Source organism: Paralichthys olivaceus, chromosome 17 (genome assembly GCF_024713975.1).
Source record: "Paralichthys olivaceus isolate ysfri-2021 chromosome 17, ASM2471397v2, whole genome shotgun sequence".
Lineage (NCBI taxonomy): Eukaryota > Metazoa > Chordata > Actinopteri > Pleuronectiformes > Paralichthyidae > Paralichthys > Paralichthys olivaceus.
Window position 1 is genome coordinate 891628 of NC_091109.1, and position 22127 is coordinate 913754.

A 22127-nucleotide genomic window follows, 5' to 3' on the forward strand; every position below is an offset into this window, starting at 1 on the left:
GTATTTTATTCATTTTAAAAGTACATTTTCTGTTAAAGCATTTTTTAAGTATATTCTTTATTGGTAATAATCAACATTTTGGTTGACTGTTTTTTTTAATTAAAACCCTTAATGGTATTAGTGGATATCTGTGATTCAATCATTGTATTTTATAAAGAAGATAATATTTTTATGCATCAGTGTGTGTAGATTTAGTTCCAGGAAGTCTGCTCTCATCTCTTTTCTGGCCCTGATTCCTTCAGTAGCAGCTGCTGTAAATGTTCAGTGTTCAGCCCTGATTATACACAAATATGATCTCACCACTGAGGGTGTCGGTCATCTGTACAATCCAAATGCTCTATGATGCATTAATCACATTAATCGCTCACTGAGAACCTGGCTAAACATTGCTGAGCTGGTGCCACAGGTACTGTTGTATTAGCAGCCAAGCGACGCAGGGCTGCCCCACCACGCACTGCAACCCAACAGCATCCAACCACCAATTAAAAACGGAGGAGAGGGCCAGATTAAAGAGCACTACCTTAAGCACCGAAGAGGACCAGCATAATGCTGTGGCACTTCACAGAAGAAGAGAAGCGATCAGCAAGGGGGAGGTTAAGAGAGAGAAACAGAAAGAGAGAATGAGATTGAGAGAGGCGAGGAGAGAGAGCTGAAGGAGCAACCCACGGGTCCCAATTTTATTCCCCTCACTCTCCCACATCCATTACCTGGATTCAAGGCCAGCCATGCCCCGGCGCAGTACTGGCAGCAGATTCAAGGATTCTTAACGCGGAACTGACAGCCTGAGAGGCAAGCCTCTATCATCCGCAGGAAATGACAGTGTCAGTTATGATATAAGTATTTAATCCTATACTGCACAGCCAGTGATCTTATTAAGGGAATAATGGCACTTATACGGTTAAAGCTGGATTAATAGGTCTGCTCTTGCAAAGCGCAATATTAACATAAAGGGATTTCGGAATTGGGTTCATCTCCTGTCATGGAATGAAAGAAGTCGAAACTGTAAACTATGCTGGGAGCAAGCGCTGCTCAGGGCAGAGCATGTAGCCGTGTAGTACAGGCTTCCACTGTGTACTCTCAGCACTTTCACATCCAGGAAATCTCACATTGATCATCTGGGAAAGTAAACATTTGGCTACATATTTATAAGCCCTTTTTCTTACGTTCATACTGATATTTGATGTATTAGAAATAGATTCATCACAAGGGTAGTAGATATCGGAGAAGTTAGGAGGCCTCTGGGCAAATGCAGTTTTTCTTGTGTTTTTTTTAAGACCTTTTTTGGGCATTTCGCATTTATTGACACGACAGTTCAAGCAAGAAATGTGGAGAAAGAAAAGGGAAGACAAGGAGCAAAGGGCAGGGTCAGAACCCAACAGGGAGAATGTGAGACATCTTATTAAAACACAATTTTTCGTTATTTCAATTTGTCTTATTGGCTCTTTTCCCCCAGTCTCTCTTGTTCTTCCTTTCTTTTTTTCTCCTTCTCGAGTGTGCCCCCTCACTGCTATTCAGATATGACTCTCTCCACCAAGGGAGGTCAAGCGACTAACAGTTCAATCACAGCGGTGTCACAGTCCCACCAGCCCCCTCCAGTCACCATGGTGAGCTCACAGAGGGGGTTCATCGTTCCACCATATACCACCTTAAGGGGCTTCATTACTTCACTTCATAGCACCTTAAATGCTTAAACAAACACTCAGCAGCACAAGGGTCAATTGACTCTTCTGACTGGTGGAAGAGACCGAGAAGTCTGGAGTAAGGTTTCTCCTCTGTGCTGCTTGTACCTGCTGGTGGAAACCTTTTGTATCCTTATAACTTGTCAAGTATCTGTCAGAAAAATGGGATAATGAAGACACAGCAGACACAGGTAAACATGTGCAACTTTGAAAAGTTCAACCCTGCAACACTTCTCTAACTCTGACCATCAGCCCAAAAGACCCTTTCCCCTTTTCCCTCCCTCATTTTTTATTCCTCTTTTATTTCCTCTTTTCCCATGGTTGCTGCATCCAGTCCTCCACCAGTTTGCAGGTCTATTCAGCCGAACACAAAAGCAGCAGGCTGGTCCTCTGTGGACCAGAGGAAAGTATGCCTCTCAAAAAAAACTGAAAAAGAACCATCCTGCTCTCTCTCTATGGTGATTGAATTTCTTAACATCTTTTCAAAAAGCGCTTAAATGCCTGGAGGCGAGAGGAAGAAACAAGCTAATGGTGGATGGGGAGCACTGAACAAATTTCAGAGCCCTTTCCTGCTCGCGTTTGAGGTTGAAAGCGAGCTCCTGCCTTTCAAGTTTCAAAGTCCTCCTTCCTCCTGCAGTGTCACTGAAGGATTTGAAAAGAAGGTAATTGTGCTCACTGCCATCCTGATCAGAGCACACGCCCCAGCTCTAGTATTTCAGGAGCTTTCTCTGCCACTATAATGGTACCTGGTGCTCCATTCCTGCATTCTTCTTCCCTTACTACTCTTTCTCCTCTCTCCCTAACCCTCGACAAATGCACTCTCTCTTGCTCTCCTTCACTTGCTTTCTATCTGCCTTTCACCCCCAGCAAGCCACTCATTAAATCCTAAAGCCCAGGTTTCTCCCTTTTTTCCCCTTGTCTGGGGTCTCTATTGTAAAACTCTGGTTCGAAATACCTTCAGAGAAAACCCTTTGCATGGCCTTTAATATGGCTGTATAAAAGAGAGCATGGATGCAATGACAAAATGAAATTTTAAAAGAGATAATGAGAAATGGAGTGGGGCCAGTTCCTCTAATAGTTCGGCCCTGGGACAAGGGGCGGGGGCTGAAGTTAAGGGTGCCCAGCCAATTCAAAGAAATGAAAAGTGAAACAAAACCCTTGGCTTGTTGTTTTTGAAAGTATTTTCTAGAGGCAGGGGTTAAGAACAAGGATTGCTGTTCCTCCACATGCCAATCTGCCCTTGACTCTCAAGCATCCCATTTGCCCTCCAGCCTGAACTCATTTAAACAGCAAGAGAGTGTCTAAAGGTACGACATGTGTGTTTCACGGGTGCACAAAGGGCCATCGCCTCTGTTACCGCCTTTCCTAAAAGCCAAAACATCAGATGAGGTGTTGTTGTACCTCTGAGCCAAAGCCAGACATGTGCTGTGTTCCACCTTCGAACTTCTCAAAGCCCCGTTGTCAGTGGCACAAACAGATTTTGGCTGGGGAGCACACTGAGAGCAAGGAGGAGAGTAGAGAAGGATATACAGTGAAATCACAAAACACTTCTTCAAAGCTCCTCTCCTCCTGTGCAATAATCTCTTGCTCCTTTTTTCTTTCTCTTGCAAATCAACTCCCGGGAAAGACTCAAGACTCCCCAATTAACAATGAGAGGGGGAAGAAAAATTCCAGCAGCTGGCTAGAGTTTAATAAGAGCACCTCTCCAAGCAGCTTAGGCTTATGTACCTGATTCACCGGCCCTGGCATTGGCGCTATAGACAGAGGGAATCATTCACGATTAGTGCAGACTGAAAGACAAGAGAGGGAGAGGGAGACCGCTCAAACTCCACCAAACCCAACATGACAAGAGCGCAGGGGATTACGGCAATTGTGTGAGGTATTTTTCTGATCAACTTCTTGGCTGACAGGCTCCGTGCCACAAGGAGCTCAGTGCCTTCCCCACAACAAAGTTCAGTTCTGCATTATGTGGAGGTTACAGAGTCCTAATACAGCTTGTGCCTGTATCTGCTTAACATGGGTGACATTCTGGGAAACTCCGTGACAGACAAATCTTCTGAAAGTCACACGGCAGAGTCCGACCATTACCCTGATATCTGTGGGCAGCATAATTAGCAATTCCCAGTCAAAATATCTGTCAGAAAACATAAAGTTCACCTCCTCTGACTTTGTGCTCATGTTTGATTCTGTCTCTGAAGAGCGAATCCATGGTGGTGCATTATTTAACCATAAGCGTGTGACTGATGCTTAGACGAATTGCAAAGAGAAGCAGGGGCAGGTCAGGATGTTCCCTCTCCTGGTTAGCAGTCTATTGTCAGCTCCTGATTTCCCACACAGCGCCCACAAATGCCCTCTTCAATATTCATCTAAGCAAATTTGACGACTCCCACATCTCAATTTGGCTCTCGGCAGCGCAGGCCCCAACCCCCAGCTCCGTGGCCCTCAGTCCCAGCCTGCTCGCTGCCGCCGGGGGTCTGCAGGGACGCACCCAGAGCTCAGCATCTCGCAGTTCCAGCCTCCAGGCCCTGAGGCTGGGGAGGGGCAAATCAAAGCCAGCATGGCTCCTTCCCATTTTCCCTGTGCTCACCTCAAATCAGCCTCACAGCAGGGTTGTGTCGTGCCAAGCCTCCGGCTGCCCCCAGCTACCCCTTATTCACCCATTAGGGGCATAGGCCCACCATAGAGCGGCCTGAAACCCCACTTCCTTTTCATCAGGGCCACATTGTGAGGGAGCAATGAGCACTGCAGTGAGAGCTGAAAGCTCTAAAATGTACCCTGATGCATTTTTGAGGGCACCTTGTTCTGTATTCTTTAAGGAATCAAACACCAATAGATGCATTTGATCAAGGCTTCAAAGCAGAAATGCCATTTAGCAGTTTGGCTTATAGACTACATTAAAACTGCTTCAGAAAGTCACAAGTCAGCAATGATCAGCCATGACCTGTTGGTTATTCAAACTGCTCTCTGCAACAATGCAAAATGATTGTGTGCTGGGGAAGACTACGACGGAAATATGTCCATTTATGAAAATGGGTTTTTTAGGGTGAACCTGGGCACACGGCCCACCAGACCAGAGTGGGCCAGTTTTCCACTGGGCCTCAGCATTGGAATCCCACTTCTGACACCAGAGTGATTCGGACCAAGTCTGTGGCACTCAGATTAGGAACCGTGTGCCAAGAAAAATGGATATCCAGCCAATGCAAAGAAACACAGAGCCAGCAGTTAGGATAAAATAGAAAAAAGAAATAATACAGTAATTTCAAGCACATCAAGAACGTTCCAAAATGCCACTGTGGCTGTTTCCACCTTACAGTATAGGATGACATCATAAACCTCTCTCACATAAATGTTAATTGCTCAGACTTTACGTCCATGTTGTATTTTTTTCCCTGAGCTCTCTTATGTAAACATAGTAAAATATTGTGTGTTTTTGTTAGCTTCAAAATGCACATTCATGCAGTGGCGCTGAGAGCTCCACGTAACTTTGAGGGAGAAAACATTATCAAACACATGCACGGCAAATTGAAAACATGCAGCAAATACTCACAACAAACGCAGACACTGAAAAGTTTACGGGGCTGAGAACCGCCTGTTGTTGCCACGGTTTGTGCATCGTGACGACACTAGTGGAAGTTATCTATATGCATGTGTTTTTCTTAAATTGCAATACGTCAAGCTTTCAGGTCCACCGTACATTCACACTTTCTGTTACACGTGTTTAGGTGCATGAGCGTGCACTGCACAGAGGCCCTCATTAAGATAGTTAGCCAGCACTTACTAGGAGCTGGATAATTAGACACTTCAAAAGGCACCTGCCCACCATCCCAGAGGAGGCAGGAATCAGCAACCCCCACACCCCATTTAAAACCATGTTAACTCCTATCTGAGGCTAGCAGGCTAATTTAACTTTTGACATTTGATATCTAAGGAATGAGAGGGATCAGCCATTTAGCTGGAACAGGATTACCCCCTCCAAACACACACCCACCCAGCCTATCAACCCCAACAGCCCTCCTCCTCTTCCTCTCCCTCCCCTTCAACCCCAAACCCCCCTCTCCCAGTCAGGCCGGATTCATTAATTTTCCTGCTGCTAAGCACTTTATCAATGACTGGTGAACGTCTAAGTCCAGAGTGGACTCTCTCTCTCTCTCTCTCTCTCTTGCTCCCCCTCCCCTCCCTCTTCTGTGGTGATTAGGCTTGTGAATGTTTGGATCCGTCTGTGTAATTCACTGCCTGCTCCATCGTTGCTGATCTGTTCTCACACCTGCTATGCAGCTCAGTAAAGACAAGTGAGGCTGTTTCAATTCATAAGAAAGATCATTTGAAAACTTTAAATGTGTTTTGAGGACGACATTGTCGGGTGGTTTCGTAAAAATCACTGTTCACGCTGAAATGAACAATACAACAGGAAAATGAATAAGACTCTCATATTGAATTTTCATTATTACACAAAAAGGATTACAGAAAAAGAATGGAACCATTTTTATTGAAAATTGGTGTAAGCGTGGGGTATCAGCCAAAGAAGAAACATAAACTTCTGGAATAGATTTGATTAAGGGGGCAGATCCAGGAATTTCTTCTCACTTGCTTTGACAATTTAATATTTTCACAGATTTGCAGTGGAATAACTTGTGGATCTTAATGAAAAAAATATTTATATTTAGGAAATTGATTTTTTTTTTTTATTGTGTGCCATTTTTACTGTTGAAAAAAGGTGAGGAGCCATTCTAGTTTAAATATTTTTCAGTTTTTTGTCATCAGGCAACTGTAATAGAACAAAATGGTTATCGTACCCCAGTTGTTAAAGTTACATCTACCTGTTAAACATGCGAGCAGTGATTCCTGTGGTCCAGTGCTGGAAACCTGAGCTAAACCTCTAATGTAGGCCTAAGTTGTCTGACATAATAAACACTTGACACACACAATGAATGATCACAGTCAGTTTAATAACTTTATACCAAACACAGGTCCTGGCTAAGCTTACGTAATTGTGTGTCCCATCCAACGCCTGGCCATTTTCAGACCCATCTACTTTTGGGAACTTGAAAGCGTTTCATGCCGGCATAGCACGGACAGAGAACAGAGACAACAATTTAAATCAAGACGGCTAAACGTGTATCTGCTCTTTCTGTGTTGGCACAGAATTTGCTGGTGGCGATTTTTATTCATTCAAATGTAGCTGGTAACCTTTGACGTGTTACAGGTAGAGAGGTGCTGGGAGTTAATTTGCATCAATAACTCTACATTAGTCTCAGTATTATGCTTTCTGCTGAATGTCTACATTACAGGTTGAATCGGAGGCTACACACAAGTGTGACGGATCTGGGTTAAATGAACAGCACGCCCGGGTCTTTGATGCTGCAGCTGGTAACGCTTACTGTTCCTAACCCGTCACATTTGGACACAGGGCCTTTTTACCAGAGAGCATGACAATCAGAATTCCAAACTACAAGCCAAATACCATAAAAATAACACAACTCAACTGACTCCATCTCCCGGCTCCCACAGCGGGAGGCCGTACATTAAGTTACCTGGTGTTAAAAAAATTCATATTCTTGCCCATGGAGCTTTACACATCAGCTACTTAAAATAACATTAGTTAATTTTCCACACTTACTCTCCTCAAGAACTAAAAGGTCCTAAATCACCTCACAATGAATCCTTTATAAACTTGTCAACCATCGCTGGACTTCTAAAGAAAACAACTTTAAAACAGGGTGTTATTCACCCCCCCCCCTCTCCTTTACAATACAGGAGAGATCTGGACCCTTCATTCCAGTGTCTGCAGCAGGTAGGGAAAGCTCTGTAGATTAGAGGATCTGCTGTGTTGGCCAAACAGACTCAACCACTGTCTGCTGGGTAGCGGCTGGAGGTGAAAAAGGAAGAGGCACCGTCTATGTGAGTAGATAAACGCCTCTGTAATGCAAAGGAAAGCACAATATAGGATGAAGGATGTAGATTTGGAGGCTGAGCTACTCCTAAGATTGGATATAATGGTGTAAAACTAATATGTTGCCTTTGAGCATTTTACTTACACATTCTGTTTTAACATATTTGTGACTTATGTAAAGACAGAAAAACATGTGCAACATTTGAAAAGTTGACATTAATTATAAGCTTCTATTTAGATATGATTGTAAAATTGTATTAGTTGAATTTACAAGTTGTTCCAACTATAGGAAGTATTTTTTCAGATTAATCCGACACCACGTGAATGCACAATAAGAAGAGGCGGACGCACAATCCAGTAGCAATTTCAGTCTCGTACAGTGTACCTGCTGTTGTATATTTATAGTGGGAGTTGGACCTGGTGCAGATAATAGTTATAAAAATATAAAAAAGTTAACGTAAACGCTGCTCCTATCTGCCCACGTATAAAGAAGAACCCTCTACTTCTTTTTTTGCTTCATCTTTTCACCTCTTGGTTTTTTCTCATCATATCTTCTGCTTCAACGCTCTCTGTCCTTACGTCCTCCCGACCCGTACTACGTCTGCTGCTGTCTGCTCTCGGTAATGAGCTCCCCTCATGTATGACCTCTCCTGTCACTGCCGCCAGTGGAATCCTCCACTCTCGCCTCCTCCTCTAATCTCTTGCATTACTTTGCCATTAATCCCACATTCCACATGAGGATGGCTGCGGGAGCTCAGCTGACATGTTGCCTTTATAATCTGGTGCTCGCATTGGAATGAATCAGTGGGCTGGAGGCAGAGCAGTGCTTGAAATTATCATAGAGAAAGACTGCTGCTCCAGGCTACTTTAAGACTCACCTGTGGCATGTCCCCCTCCATCCTTCATTCCCCCTCTTTTAACTCTCTACATCCCACCTCCCCAGTATTTCTTTCTCACTCTCTCCCTGCTAATCATGGTTTCCTGCTGTCATCCGTCACTCTCTCAAGTCTTCTCTCAGTTCCCATGTCTTTCCCAAATCTCCTCAAGCTCCCTGCCTCTCTCCTCATCCCTTTCCCGCACACTAACACCCACTCTCCATGCACCACCTCCCTCCATCCATCCGTCTCCCTCCCTCCAGAGCCGCAGTGGGACTGTTGGACTCACGCAGCCCCATGCTGAGCTGCTCCAGAGCCAAGCCAGAACAAAGGGCCCATTGAGCCGAGCGAAGACATAATGTGGGCCGCCTCTGACAGCACCGAAGATGAAGTCATGAGGTTGCCAAACAGTTAATAATCGCGACCCCATCCTCCAGTTGCACCAAGTGTGTGTGTGTGTGTGTGTGTGTGTGTGTGTGTGTGTGTGTAATTGTTGAGGAAAGTGAGAGAAAATCTGTGATTGTGTGTCTGCATTCATGCATGACAGAGTATCTACAGTATGCAAAGCGTGTGCATATCTTACAACATGTGGATGGATAAAAAGCTTTTAAGAGCGTAATGAGATCCTCCATGACACTTAGAAATGCGCCCAATCACTTTGTAAATACCACAGAGGAAAAACAAAACCTTCGGAGAATTGCACTTTTAGTTTTGGCTCTGCTCCAGCTGTGTTGAAGAACACCCACTCCCACCACCCCCACCCCTTTTCTTATTGGAGTCTGTCTGGCGCAGAGTCTGACATGAGACACATCTCCCCGGGACCGGAGCTGTCGCTGCGAGGCCGACACTCGGAACATCATTAGACTCACAGCTCCAGGTGAGATCAGCCAGGGTAGGAGAGAGAGAGCGAAGTGCATGTGTGTTTGTGTCTCTGCGCAAAAGCATGCATGTGGGAGCATTAATCTCAGTGCCACTGAATGGCCATGGTCTATTAAAATGCCTTTACAGGACTCCTCGCTTGTCAAGGGGCCTCTGGGCTGAATTGTGCTCAGGACAAGGGGAGGAGGAGGAGGCAGGGGAGAGAATGGTGAAAGACAGCTATGCAATTGATTAACATTAGAGGGACTTGCTCAAGTTCAAATTGCACGGCCCCTCCGCTGTAAGCTACAGACATTTGTTTCCCCGCAAGTAGAATGTTTCTTTCAAACCCCGTCTCTGCTTCACATCTGAGTTCAATTCTCCGCATGCCCTCTCTCTGAAAATCAATTCCTCCTACTCTTCTCTGCTCTTTTCCTCCAGCTCTGCAAACAGACCAGGGCAAGGGGATTACACTGTCCCTCCCCAGATCCAAGCAAGACAACAAATGGTTCTTATCAACTGACACCCCCCTGCCATCCAGGAGGAAGAGGCAGAAAAACTGGCCAAGCTGCTTCGGCACGGATGTGTTTCTGGGCTCCGTCTGCCAATCGTGGCTGCTCTTTTCACACTTAAAGCCTGAGCTATTTATGAGAGCCCTGGGAGAATGCGTGCGCAGCACCAGAGGGTGGGAAGAATGGAGGCGAGAGAGCTGCTGCTTCTCAACCTCTGCTTCTAATCAATCACTAGAAATCACTGCCATGGTTTATGGCCTTTGATCCTGGCTCCTCTTTCGCACTATGAGGGAGAGGGTTGGGTGGGGAACAAGAAGGGGGAGCAGGGAGAAGGGTGAGAGTCAAGGCCCAGGAGGTGTGGAGGTCAGGGGAGAGAGATTAGGGGGTATAGGGCTTTTTGCTCTCTCAAACCTGAAAGCATGTCTTGATTTAATCCAGGGAGCTCTGAGCACAGAACTGAAAACGGCTTGAAACTGTTTCTTTACCGGGTCACCAGCCATGATCTTGGCACAACAAACTAAATTTAAATGCTGCATCTTTAAATTTGCACGTGGTAGTTTTTCTTGTGATGAACAAGTAACTAAAAGAGGAAAAGCAGATAATGTTTTAACATATACATCATCTTAAAAACCTCCCTTGATGATAGTATTGTCATGTTTTAGTTCAGTATCTCAGTCACTTTTCTCCATAAAAACTCCAGCCCCGGTGGTAAGACCACTGGTTGCTGTTTCATCACATTCAACTAGAACCCGACCGCTGTAAGGAGGCGTGAGTGAGCGAACAAAACAGAGAGGACGCGGATAAGAACACACTACAATAAATCCTCCTGGCAGGGTCAGGACACTCCTGCTTTGTTCCTCCTGGCAGGAGGGAAGCCACTGATGCCTCACAACAAATGGACAGAGTGGTAGAATAATCAACTACTGTTTCTCCACTTTATGGGTTTATGAGTTTATGGGGCCCTTGGTCGCCCTGTGCCTCCCTCTCCGACAGGAGTGGGATTTGGCATGGTTGCGGCACTGCTGGGACGCAGCGGGGCCGGACTGGTCGATGTAGCCCGATCCTGTCACACAGGGCGAGCGCTGATTTGTCTTTGTGAGGCTGGTTATCGGTTCAGAGACTCGCCTCTGACCTCGGTGACCTCCGACTCCCAGGCCTTTCGGGCTCTCAGCGTGTCAGTGAAAAATCACCTCAGGTTCCTCTAAAGACGCTTTGTGATGGTCAGCATGAACTCTCATAACATATTAGTTTTAATAATCTATCACTGAATTACTGAATTGAGATTACATTCTGTCATGAATTCTTAGTGATATTAAATTCAAATTCATACTCCACACAAATAGGGGGCAGCATATTAGCAGAAAGTTGAGGGATCCACGACCATAACTTCAAAAATAAAGGAATATTTTTAAGTTTTTGTTAAAATGTCAACAAGTAGGATGAACACCAAAAAAAAGAGGAAGATGCAATTCCACTACAGTGAAGTTCTGGCGACATCTCCACAGCATGCTATAAGTCTAAAGGAGGTGGCTTATGTGCATCCTCCAGCAGTGAAGTAGCAGCGGAGCTCCAGCAGGCTGCTCTGGGCAGGCGGAAATGTGCCAGACAATAGAGGCCAGGCTGGGCTGGACTGAGCTGAGCAGCTGAGGTTCCCCTCCGCCCTGATTAGCAGCGAGGCTAAGCTAATCCTGCGCCTTGGGCCCCTGTGAGGTGGCGCTGCCAAACGCCTGTCCCCCTGCTGCTGCAGGAAATTGCCTTCAGTGCAGAGGTCCATGAAATGGCTGTGGCTCACCAGTGAAGGCAGAGCACATCCACTGTGTGTGCACATGGACTCAGAGTAATCTACAGGTAGATTTTATGTTTCATACCTCGTCTAAGTTCATGATGTTTTTATTTTAAACAGCCACACTGTGGATACGTTCTTTTCTTCAGTGTAGTTTTGTTTATTGAATAACTTGTAATGTATTTGTATGTTTTATTTATGCACCACAGAGCGGTCTTTTGACACTAAAAGCCAGTTTTCCTGTGTGGGGTTGTGTGTCAGGCTCCATAACGCCTCCTCCATTGTGCTGTTTGACCTGTGGGCCAGCCTGGGCTCCCATGAGGTCCCTTATCCCTCCATCAGTCCTCTCTCATTAGCCACCACAGGCAGAGCCCAGAGCAGGGCAACACAGAGGGGCCCCTACTTCCTCCTCTGGTCCCCATGAAATACATACAGCACAAATACAGACGGCAGAGATCACCTTTTAGCAGTCGTGATACACTAAATCTTTTCTAAAATATATCAGGCAGCTTGTAAACTCTAAGAATTTCAATTTAATAAAGCAAGCTGTTTGTATTTATTGCAATTCTTTTTCAGATCTCCTGGAGCTGAATTACTAGTCTGCATCTATCATCAGGCAGTTGTTGGGTGTTCATGTTCATTTTATGAATTTATTAATCATCTATTTTCTTTAGCATCGCAGAAATGATCCGATTGCCACAGTGGACCATTGTTTAGGGGGGATTTCTTTTTAAAAGTGGAAAGCAGAGGTGGCGAGATTAGGAGGGAGGAGGAGGAGGAGGAGGAGGAGACTGGGCAGGATACAGCGGAGAAACAGTTGATTATGAGCCCCATCAAGTGATCAATGATTTCATTAATAAGACGGATCACGCTGCTGTCATAGCTTTGACACGAGCTGAGGGATGATCCGCTCCCAACGCTCCATTTCCCCCCCCCCCAAAGCCTCTCCCTCCCTCCCTTCCTCTTTCCAATATTGCCTCCCTCTGCCAACGAGGAGGGAACGCCAAGGAAACAAGGGATGGAGCTGGGTGTTGAGGAGGTGGGGGGGTGGGTAGTCATGAGGGAGGGGGTAGAGGAGGCAGGAAGAAAAGTGAAAATCCATTTTGAAACCCATTTTCAATTAGGGGTCCACAAGCTGTTATCACAGGTGTCCCAGAATGGGGGCCCTTAAGTGAAAATGTCTCCTATCCGTTTCTGAAATGAAACCTTATCTGGGAGGCACAAAGATGGCGGGGACAGCATATCTGTAAATTACTTTCCATCCCCGCTGTTAACGGGAACTTTATTTCTGTCAGATGACATTCCCCTCTATTTACTGTTGATCATTTAAATGGCTGCCTAAAAAGAAGGTGGCCCCTCACTCTTCTTCTATCTCTCCCCTCTCTCTGTATCATTCTTCCCTCCCTTCCCCAGTCAGGAGGGGGGGGGGGGGGGTTCAAAGCAGTGAAGTGTTCCTTTTCTTCTTTAAACACTTTAGCCACGCTCTCCATTTGCTTAGGGATTTCTCTGGTAACCTACACCAAAGCCTAACATTTGTTGCCCTTTAAGGCTTAACTTGTTTGCCTCCGAGACCCTTGCTCTTGCCCTTTTACACACGGCCATTATAGAAGGTCCCGTCTCATCCACTGCACAAGCTGCTTTACGGGAGCTCTGTTGTGTTAAGACAGTGTTCAATGACAGTTTTCTGAACTGGGTCCCGTTTGTCCCCTCAAGTCTCATCCTGTTACTTAAACTAGCTCCCTTGCAGAACCCATATCAAAAAAAGTCCGGCCAACCAGAAACTTTTCTTCTCCTCAACCTTTCAGCTCCCGCCATGTTTTTTCTCTTTTTTTTATTTTTTTATTAGCAAATTATCCCATGACGACAAGATTTCTCCAGGCAAGGACATCTTTTTTTTTTTTTTTAAGCTTGAGACCCAACAAAAGAATCAGAGGACTTTGTGGTCCACCTGCCTGCCGAATGATGAGGGTAGGAGGGGAGCGCACCCCCCCCTCAAAACCCCTCCTAAAGAGCACCAATCACAGCATTGTTGTGGCACAGTCGGCCCTTTTGAGCTGTCAGTGCAAGAGGAGGGGGCACAGAGATGAATGGCACACAGGATGAAGCCACCATTTAGCCAAGCATGTGGGAACGCTCTACCAGGACTCAATAATTACTCTGTGGCTGCTCAACTTGGACAAAACTTACAGGACAGGAGGGGAAGACACAAGTGTTTACTGGTGCACTTTTAGTAAAGATTTAAAAAAAAAAAAAGGGATTTTGTCAATCCAAACAGATTCAGGTTGCCACCGATCATCTACAAGACCTGATAAGATCGGATCCAAATCCCAAAAATCCGCCAAGTTCATTCCACCTGCTCCTCACACTTATTTCCCACTTTTCACAACTTATCGTACCACACTATTGCCGAGCACACCGCAGGGTTTCCGCTGTGGCGAGATCAGGGGCTGCTACACTCTGCTTGACGGGTGGAAATATTTCGCCACTAGGGTTCCGCAGCTGCTCACAATTACCTTTTGTTTGCACGGAGGCAGCAGGGCAAGGGCTACGGGGGTTAAAGTTGAGGCGAGTGTAGGGTTACACCTGATAAGAGGTTATGAGTTCTGGGGGCGACTTGGGAATGCGCTGTAATTATAACCACACAAAGAATGTGTAAGCTATCTTATGATTCCAAGATTGGGATCTAAAAGGGACCTTTCTGCACAGATAAGTATCATCCCTCCCCATCTTCAAGTGAATTATGAGTGTACTGTATTTTAGGGAGTGCAACGCTGTCCGGCGTAGCTGAGTCAGTATAGGAAAGTTTTCCAGACAAACGTTGTGCTGCAATTACCGGAACATTACGGAGAAGAAAAAAAATCCACAATCACGGAGCCAAATTGCATCCATTCTTTTTCTACAAATTTTTTTTTTCCCTTGCTGCCCTTTTAATAAATAAAACCGTGCTGGCCATCTGGGAGTGAGTAAGAGTGAGTGTTCCCATGATGCCTCAGGATGCATTGCCTTACCCATATCCTGCGATAACTCCCATATGGGGACCGTGTCACAGCAGTTTATTTACCCTTCCCCAAACGGTTTGTCTGCTGTTCACACTTGCGGTGATCATATTTGACAACAGCAGAGTGTGTGTGTGGGGGGGGGGTGACAGAAAACTCTATCAGGCCACCAGCTCCAGCTACAAGAGCCGACCCACCGTACACAAAACCATCCAAATCCTCTCACTGCTAATGAGCACAGCTGCAGCTTAGACTGTGGTGATCTCAACTCTGGTTTTGTTATGACTTAAGCTTGATGCTCCGAGGCTTCCAGTAGAAAAAGAAACACACACACACACACACACTGGCTTCTAATATTCCTGATTCCGGCATCTGAATCGAGAATGAAAGGCTGAATGACGAAAGGCCTAATGAACTGTAAGCCCCACACCACTTTTAATAGCATGTGTTGAAGACATTGCTATGTAAACATGCCAGAGTTCTGCTACCAGTGAGCGTTGGATGTGACTCACGGTGAAGCCTGAGAACAGGGAAAAGTAAACAGTCAGAAGAAAAGGATCCGTGCATGTCTTTGTCTTTAAATCATGTTTTTGAGAAATGGTCAGTTTCATCTTCAAGTGATGAGAGCCGGGGTACAAAGAAAAACATTCCTCGGTCCCTCAGTAGATGAGTCGCCCAGAAGCTAAACAATGTAAAGAGACAGAAGATGACGTGTTGTAGCCACGCCTTCATTTCATCCTGACAGGTCTGGAACGCATCAACAAAGTACTTAGCAGTGAGAACCTGTACGCCTCTGTGACTCTCTTTAATAGTCTTAAAATCGTGGGTTTATTTCACAAAGACAGAAAATTACAGCCACTTAAGGGGGGGGGGGGGGGAAATTATGAGAATAGTCACAATTTTACAAGAAAAATTTAATAATTTTATGAGAAACGTTACAAGAATAAAGTCAGAATAGTTTGAGAATATGGTCGTAATTTTAACATTGAAGAAAAAAAAACGTTTCCTTGATTTTAGTATTATTATAAATTCTCATTAGATTACAACTGTATTCTCGATTATGATTTTATTTTTATGTTAAGACTTTATTCTTGTAATGTTGTGATTTTTTTTCTGCTAAATCACAACTTCATTGTTATAAAATTCCAATTTTATTCTTGTCATCTCAGAATTTTTTTTCTTCAATATGGCTCTAATATTCCATCGCACTACACAACATCAGCAGGTAGACTGGAAATTATCAGGAGCAATTATTATTTGAAGAAAAAACACCTTTACAGCAGCTGTGCCTTTGTTGCCATTATTTAAATGGTGAGCTGACCAATGAGTCGCCTTAAAACTCTGTGTGTTCCCACAGACCAAAGTTATATTTATGTGAAGGGGCTGGGTGTGGGTTAGAGGCGATGCGTACCGTTTGAGGTGGTACTGGAAGCCACGGCCTTCTCGCTGATGTCATTGCGCAATGATGAGCCCTTGGTCGCCACAATGGTCTCAACTCTCTTCTTCTTCTCAGCTGCTGAACTGGCCTGCGACTGGTTTTCCATGGCGATCGCTCATTCCTCAACAACTCATGGAGACGAGGTAACTGTTGAAGAAAAATAAAGTTAGTCATCTCTCCACTTGTAAAACCAGAATAAAGCATGTGGGTGATTTCTGCATTATTTGCTTCTTGCTTGATCCACCACATTTTAAACATTTTATCAATAGACCGCCTCAAGACAAGACTTCAACACTGGGAACCTTGTGAGGAAAACTTCAGATCCAATCCTCTCTTTCCACGATGCCCAGAGCAGACCAGGGGTCAGCCCAGAAACTCACCCTCATTTATTTTAGCTCAAACCTGCTGGGCTCTGATCTGCTTGGGAGCGGGCTGTTATCTTGTCCAGCAACTAAATAACCCAAACCAAAATATAAATGAACTGGTTTTCAACTATGTCACACTATTCTTCTGACTTCAGAATTAAAACATTGAGAGGCAGGACATCCTGACTATGTCTTACATATCAGAGGAGAAGTAGCTTGTGGATACACTGATAATCCTGCTCTAGCAGTCTTTCCAGAGAGAAAGCAGAAACCTTAAGGGGATACCACAGAGTGAGAAACATTCACAGTCCTGGAAAAAAAACAAGGGTTGTTTGAAGGCCCTTTTGGGAATCTCATGGTGCCGGGCAATTTTTCTTTCAAAGAATAAAGGTGGTTCAAGTTAATACTGTCTGTGGGTTTAGAAGGGGGTTCAGCCAACAGTCTTGCAGACATGCTGCTCAGTTCAGCACCTCAGAGGCCGTCTACAAACTCAACTCTATCTAGGTCATGGAGGTGTCTGATTATGGAGACTACATGGTGATGCACCACAACTACCTATTTGCACAAAGTACAGGACAGCTTCATCGGTCCAATGTAAAGCCTTTACTTAGCCGCCATAATTCATGGAAATATTTAGTCTGAGTGACATTTTCTTTCCAATGAAGAAAAGCTAATTCCCCACCTGTGCTATTTAATTGTCGGCCAACCTATAAACATCCACGGATATAAGAGGCCAGGAGTAGAGTCGGCTGTAATGCAAACAGAGGCGTGCTGCTGAAACTACAAGAGAAGGGTGGTGGGGAGGAAGGGGGGGCAGGTTTTTACCAACTCCCCAAGGAGGGAAAGCGAGGGGGAAGTGGTGAGGGGTAAACTTCAGACAAACACTGTGCGCTTTGTTTGTTTTTTTTCCCAACCCCCTGAAAAACCAGAGTCTGTCATCCATTCTGACCCGGCAACAACATCTGTAAGCAATTGCTGGCTTACAAAAAAAGAAAAGGAAAAAAATAACACAATGCAATTACTCCCCTACCAATCAAAACAGAATTAAACAAGAGCTTGTCCTCTAATCACTCCCACATGCATACATGTGTAGCCGTCATCCATAACCAAAGATTTTTCTGTCCTACTTGCACAGATATCATCTCAAATCACTGTTGCGTGCATTTGATAGAGGGGATGCTTTCATTTCTGGGGGTCTTTGTGGTATGAGCAAAGTTAATTGTAAGAATATGTGCAGTGCATGAATGTCTGCATGTGCACATTTGTCAATTGCTCTGCTCATATCTGATCACAGACGCCTTTGTTTTTTTACTTTTATTTCAAGGACCTGAAATGATCAGAGAAAACTTAACTGCCATTACATCACTCTAATTACTGAACCTGAGCAAAAGCAGTGCAGGGGAGAGGAACCAAGAGAGGAGCTACTATGCAGCTGTTTAAGAATGGCTCCTAAAATGTCTTGTGTGTTTAGTGTGAGTCTTCTTGTGGCCCCCAGGTGAGTCAGACCAGAGCTAGTGGGAGCTGAGAGTGCACTGAATACGATGATCAGGACCGGGGTGGGGGGGGGGGTTTGTAGGCGAGCTGTGGAAAAAGCGGGGCATTCCACCGGTCAGGCAAATATTCACAAGTCCGAGCCACTGAAGCATGTCTGACCGGCCTTTTGTGCTCCACAAGGCAGGCCACAGTTCCAAAGCAGCAATTAAAAGCAGGACCTTTTCACCCATAATCCCTCTGACCTGGACGCCCACACCCAATCCCTGCAGATGTTCATGTCTTTGCCTTTCGTGTTGCTCATTTTCGTCCATGTCCCACCAACACGAAGGCACTTCCATCTGTGTTTACAGTTCATCAAAGCAAAGAACTGATGTGACTGTTTTGGTGTTTTTATGTCATTTTGCAGTTTGAGCATCATTTTCACTGTGTCACTCTGACCCCGCACTGAAGAAACAAACTCCAGTCCACTCATAAGCAGAAATCAGATTTTTAGATACATTTACATTTGAATGGCACTCAAGCATACCTACACCAAAAGTCCACTTAAATTCAATCAAGCTGCACCAAATTCAACACACTCATAGATCAGTCTCCTCAATATAAAGTATTTTTTTCATCAAGATCCATGATTTATTTGCTGCTAAAACGTCAAATATGTCATTGTGTCAAATCCTCGATCCGTCCCCTGATCTGGATCTGAACCCAAACTTAATGGTTTCCTCCCTGACTCAATATGTTTCCATCAAATCTCATACAAGTCCTTGTTTTTGTGTAATTTGCTTAAGAACAAACAAACTGTCAGAGTTTAAAACATCACCTCCTCTGCAGAGGTGTAGTAACCATCTGTGAGGAGACGTCCGTTCAGACCCTGCATCAGACGTGTGTTACAACATCACGACGAGGCACTGGTTGCGGTTGTGACCAAAAATAAATGTTAATTTCATATTAATGTCTTTCCCATGAAATGTCAGTCCTACACCCAATTAGAGAAGAGAGAAAGAGGGCGTATCTTTATTTGTGCTCCACTGTAATCCTTCCACACAGAAAGGGAGGCGATTAAACAGGTTTAAAATACCACAATTCAGACAGTTCCCTCAGAAAAAAAACATTCTTATTTTATAAGCACATTAAGCAAATCAATTTAACATAAATTATACGCCTCGGTGACAAAGGCAGTCAGTTGAAAGTCATCTGCAAATTGTGCACATCAAAGTGTAACACCAAAATAAACTTTTGGCTTTGATAGAAAAAAAATTCTGTTCGTTTTTTTTTTTTTCTTGTTTCCTGCGAGTTGCTAACAGCATCAAAAATCACGACCGTTTGTTATTTAGAAGCAACGTCTTTACAAGCTTTACTTTAATGAAACTGCTTAAGGTGCTTTCCATCACTGAGATCACATGCGCGTACACACACACACACACACTCAGAAACTATAGGGGACATTTCTATATAAACTCTTGAAGTGTCTTCTTAGATTTGGCAACCCCCCCTCACAGGCGAGGTACTGTATTTGTGTTCATTTCATTAGGGCGACCGTTCAGTGAGGAGGGCCCCTCAAGGGGGGAGACTGGCAATGCCACAGCATTCATCATCATTACATCAGCGACCACCGAGATCTGGTATCTTAGGCTTATCAACACGGCACAAACGCACCGCGGCGCAGCGAGTTAGAGGGGAGGGGAGAGATGGGAGATGGAGACGATTGAGCGAGATTGTGAGCAAAAGTAGGATAAGAGAGGGAGAAAATGAATGGAGAAAGGGTGGAGCGTGAGACTGTGTGTGTGTGTGTGTGTGTGTGTGTGTGTGTGTGTGTGTGTGTGTGTGTGTGTGTGTGTGTGTGCGGGCCTCTTCACTTTGCCCCTGCATGCCTGCACATGTTTTCCTGTGTGTTTTTGCACGTTTTGCAGCTATGCCAACAACATTAAGGGCTCCTGCACAGCTGGAATAACTAAAGCACTGAGGGGCGATGGGGGAGGAGGAGGAGTCCAAGTCCTTCAGCAAGATTAGCTGAATCTAGCAATAAAACAGAATGCGCTGGCTCCGGCTGCATGTGTTTGCATTGGATAAGGTCAATGAGGGGATGAGGCCCCTTAAGGAGACAGTGGAGGTGCTTGCTGGTGGTTGGAGGACCTGTCATTGGTTCAAAATCCCCACTGAGGAGGTGTTCCCGAACTCAATGACTCTCTGCGGAAACCACATACTTAGGTTTCTATGCTGTGTTCAACACTGCACTTATGGATTGCCCTTGGCCCTGGAAGGCAAAGGGGAAGGGGAGGGAGGATTGGGGATTTGGTGGCTGTGGCTTCCATTCACCAGTGCAACTTAACATTGTGCCCAGATGGCACTAAGTCTGGCCTACAGCTGACGGGGACCAGCCCCTCAAGTTAGGGCCATTTAGCTGGATTTAGTCACACCCCGCCACACACACACACACGCACACATACATTGAAGTCCAAATATGCACATTCAGACTGCTTTAGTCTTTCTCACCCTTTTTTAAGATGTGAACTTCTAAAACTATTCAGATTATTGGTCATTTATCGGTTTTCATATTGTGCACAAGCACAATGTGCGAGTCCCACCATGTTTTATAAAGTTTTGTAAAGTATAAAGTTGATAAATTTATTAGGATCATTTATTGGTTCGTAATTTTTAATCATCTCATGAACGCTGCATGGGGAAAAATATTTAGTTTTCTGCCTTACAATCTTAAAAAACAAAACAAGGTAGGGCATCATAATATTATTCCATCACTGAACAATGTGCAGCGCTATCACAAGTGCACAAAACTAGGAATTGGAAATCGCGTGGAAATGAGGGGTGTTTATATTTTTTTGTCAAGGACAAACAGTTTACAAACACAGCCCATCACTTGCTTTCAGCGGAGCTAATAAGATTATCCTTGCATGCGTCTTGGTCCCTCAGACCTCTCCACTTAAGATGCTTTGTAGGGCTGGTGAGGGACCCTGTGTGCTGCACAGCAGAATGAGCTGAGTGCATCTTACATTCCTGGGTAACAAACCCACACGATGTAATCGTAATGCTTACACGACGCCTCTTTTGCGCTCGCTACCCAGTAGATAAGGGCCAAATAAAGCGCGCTCCACAATGGAAATTGTGTGCCTTTTCCCCACAGCCCCCTGCTTATTAGATTGTTTATTTATATATTTTGCATTTGTTGTGAGCCACTTGTGTCAGGGCAAGTTGCGCGGTGAAGACGGAGACAATGGATAATGCCGGCAGCTTTATTGCTGCGGCGGCCCAGTCAGACAGTCTTGGTTTCCCCTGTCCTCCAGCTGTATGCTTTTTTTCTCATGTTAAAAAGGTAGAGCTTTTGTTTGATCAGATACTTTCCCTGATTCTTGAGAAGACAGAAAAGCTGCCCGATCAGCCAAAGCAAACAATGCAACCTATCACTTCAGCAAAAAAGATTAAAATTAGCATTATTGCAATTATATTTCCCGACTTTACAGTAAACTTTGTTTACACATCATCCTTGCGTGAGCTTGAAACTTTACTAGAAGGATTACAGACTGTTACAGCAGCCACCGCGTCCTCCATAGCCAAGTTTTCCACTGGAGTGGCCCCTGCACATGGCACAAACTGTAAAGCACAGGAGAGTGGGGTCTGTATCCTGTCAGTGGGCCTCTCATCTCCAGGAAAAACAGTCTTGTGTTTGTGAAGGCATTCTTCATACGAGGCTTTAGAAGGAGCTCTGCGTGACGCCACAGTCAGAGCGCGACGACACCATCCTTCACTGTGCTTTCACACCGACAGAGTACATGTTGTGCTGTGTGCTGTGTTGTTTAGGAGCGCGGTTCCTATGTAATGCCAGTATGTGAGCACGGGGAGAAAGAGGGACTGCCTCGGCTGCCTTGAGGAGCGTATGAGCCTCGATATGTGACGATGTGCGTGGGAGTGGGTGCTCCAGGTGCTCTACACACCTTTCAGTATGCAAGTGCGATCACACTGTGTGCAGAACATAAATAAGAAAGGGGACCCCAGGGAGGAGATGAGTGGAGATGGAAAAATTCCTGTACTGATGAAAGCCTCACACACATCTCTCTCTGCCTCTTCCTCACCTGTGCACTCAGGAAGGGATCAAGCAGATAGATGGTCCTGTGTGAGTGCAGTGGCAGCAGGTATGGCTTCGACAGAAGGTCTTCACACTTAGCCCAGGGGACTGTGTGGAATATGCTTCCTCTTATCCTCGGTGCCTTATACTGAGGTGTGTGAC

At 45.0% G+C, this 22127-nt stretch overlaps 1 protein-coding gene across 1 annotated transcript in view; it reads right to left on the bottom strand.

Moving 5' to 3' along the window:
* The window catches only part of gli3 (GLI family zinc finger 3), an 88282-nt gene that overhangs the window by 54347 nt on the left and 11808 nt on the right, over positions 1-22127 (bottom strand). The window contains exon 2 of the mRNA XM_069512578.1: positions 16005-16178. Coding sequence (XP_069368679.1) covers positions 16005-16137 — 133 coding nt within the window. The 5' untranslated portion in view covers positions 16138-16178. The remainder of the gene's footprint in view (positions 1-16004; positions 16179-22127) is intronic.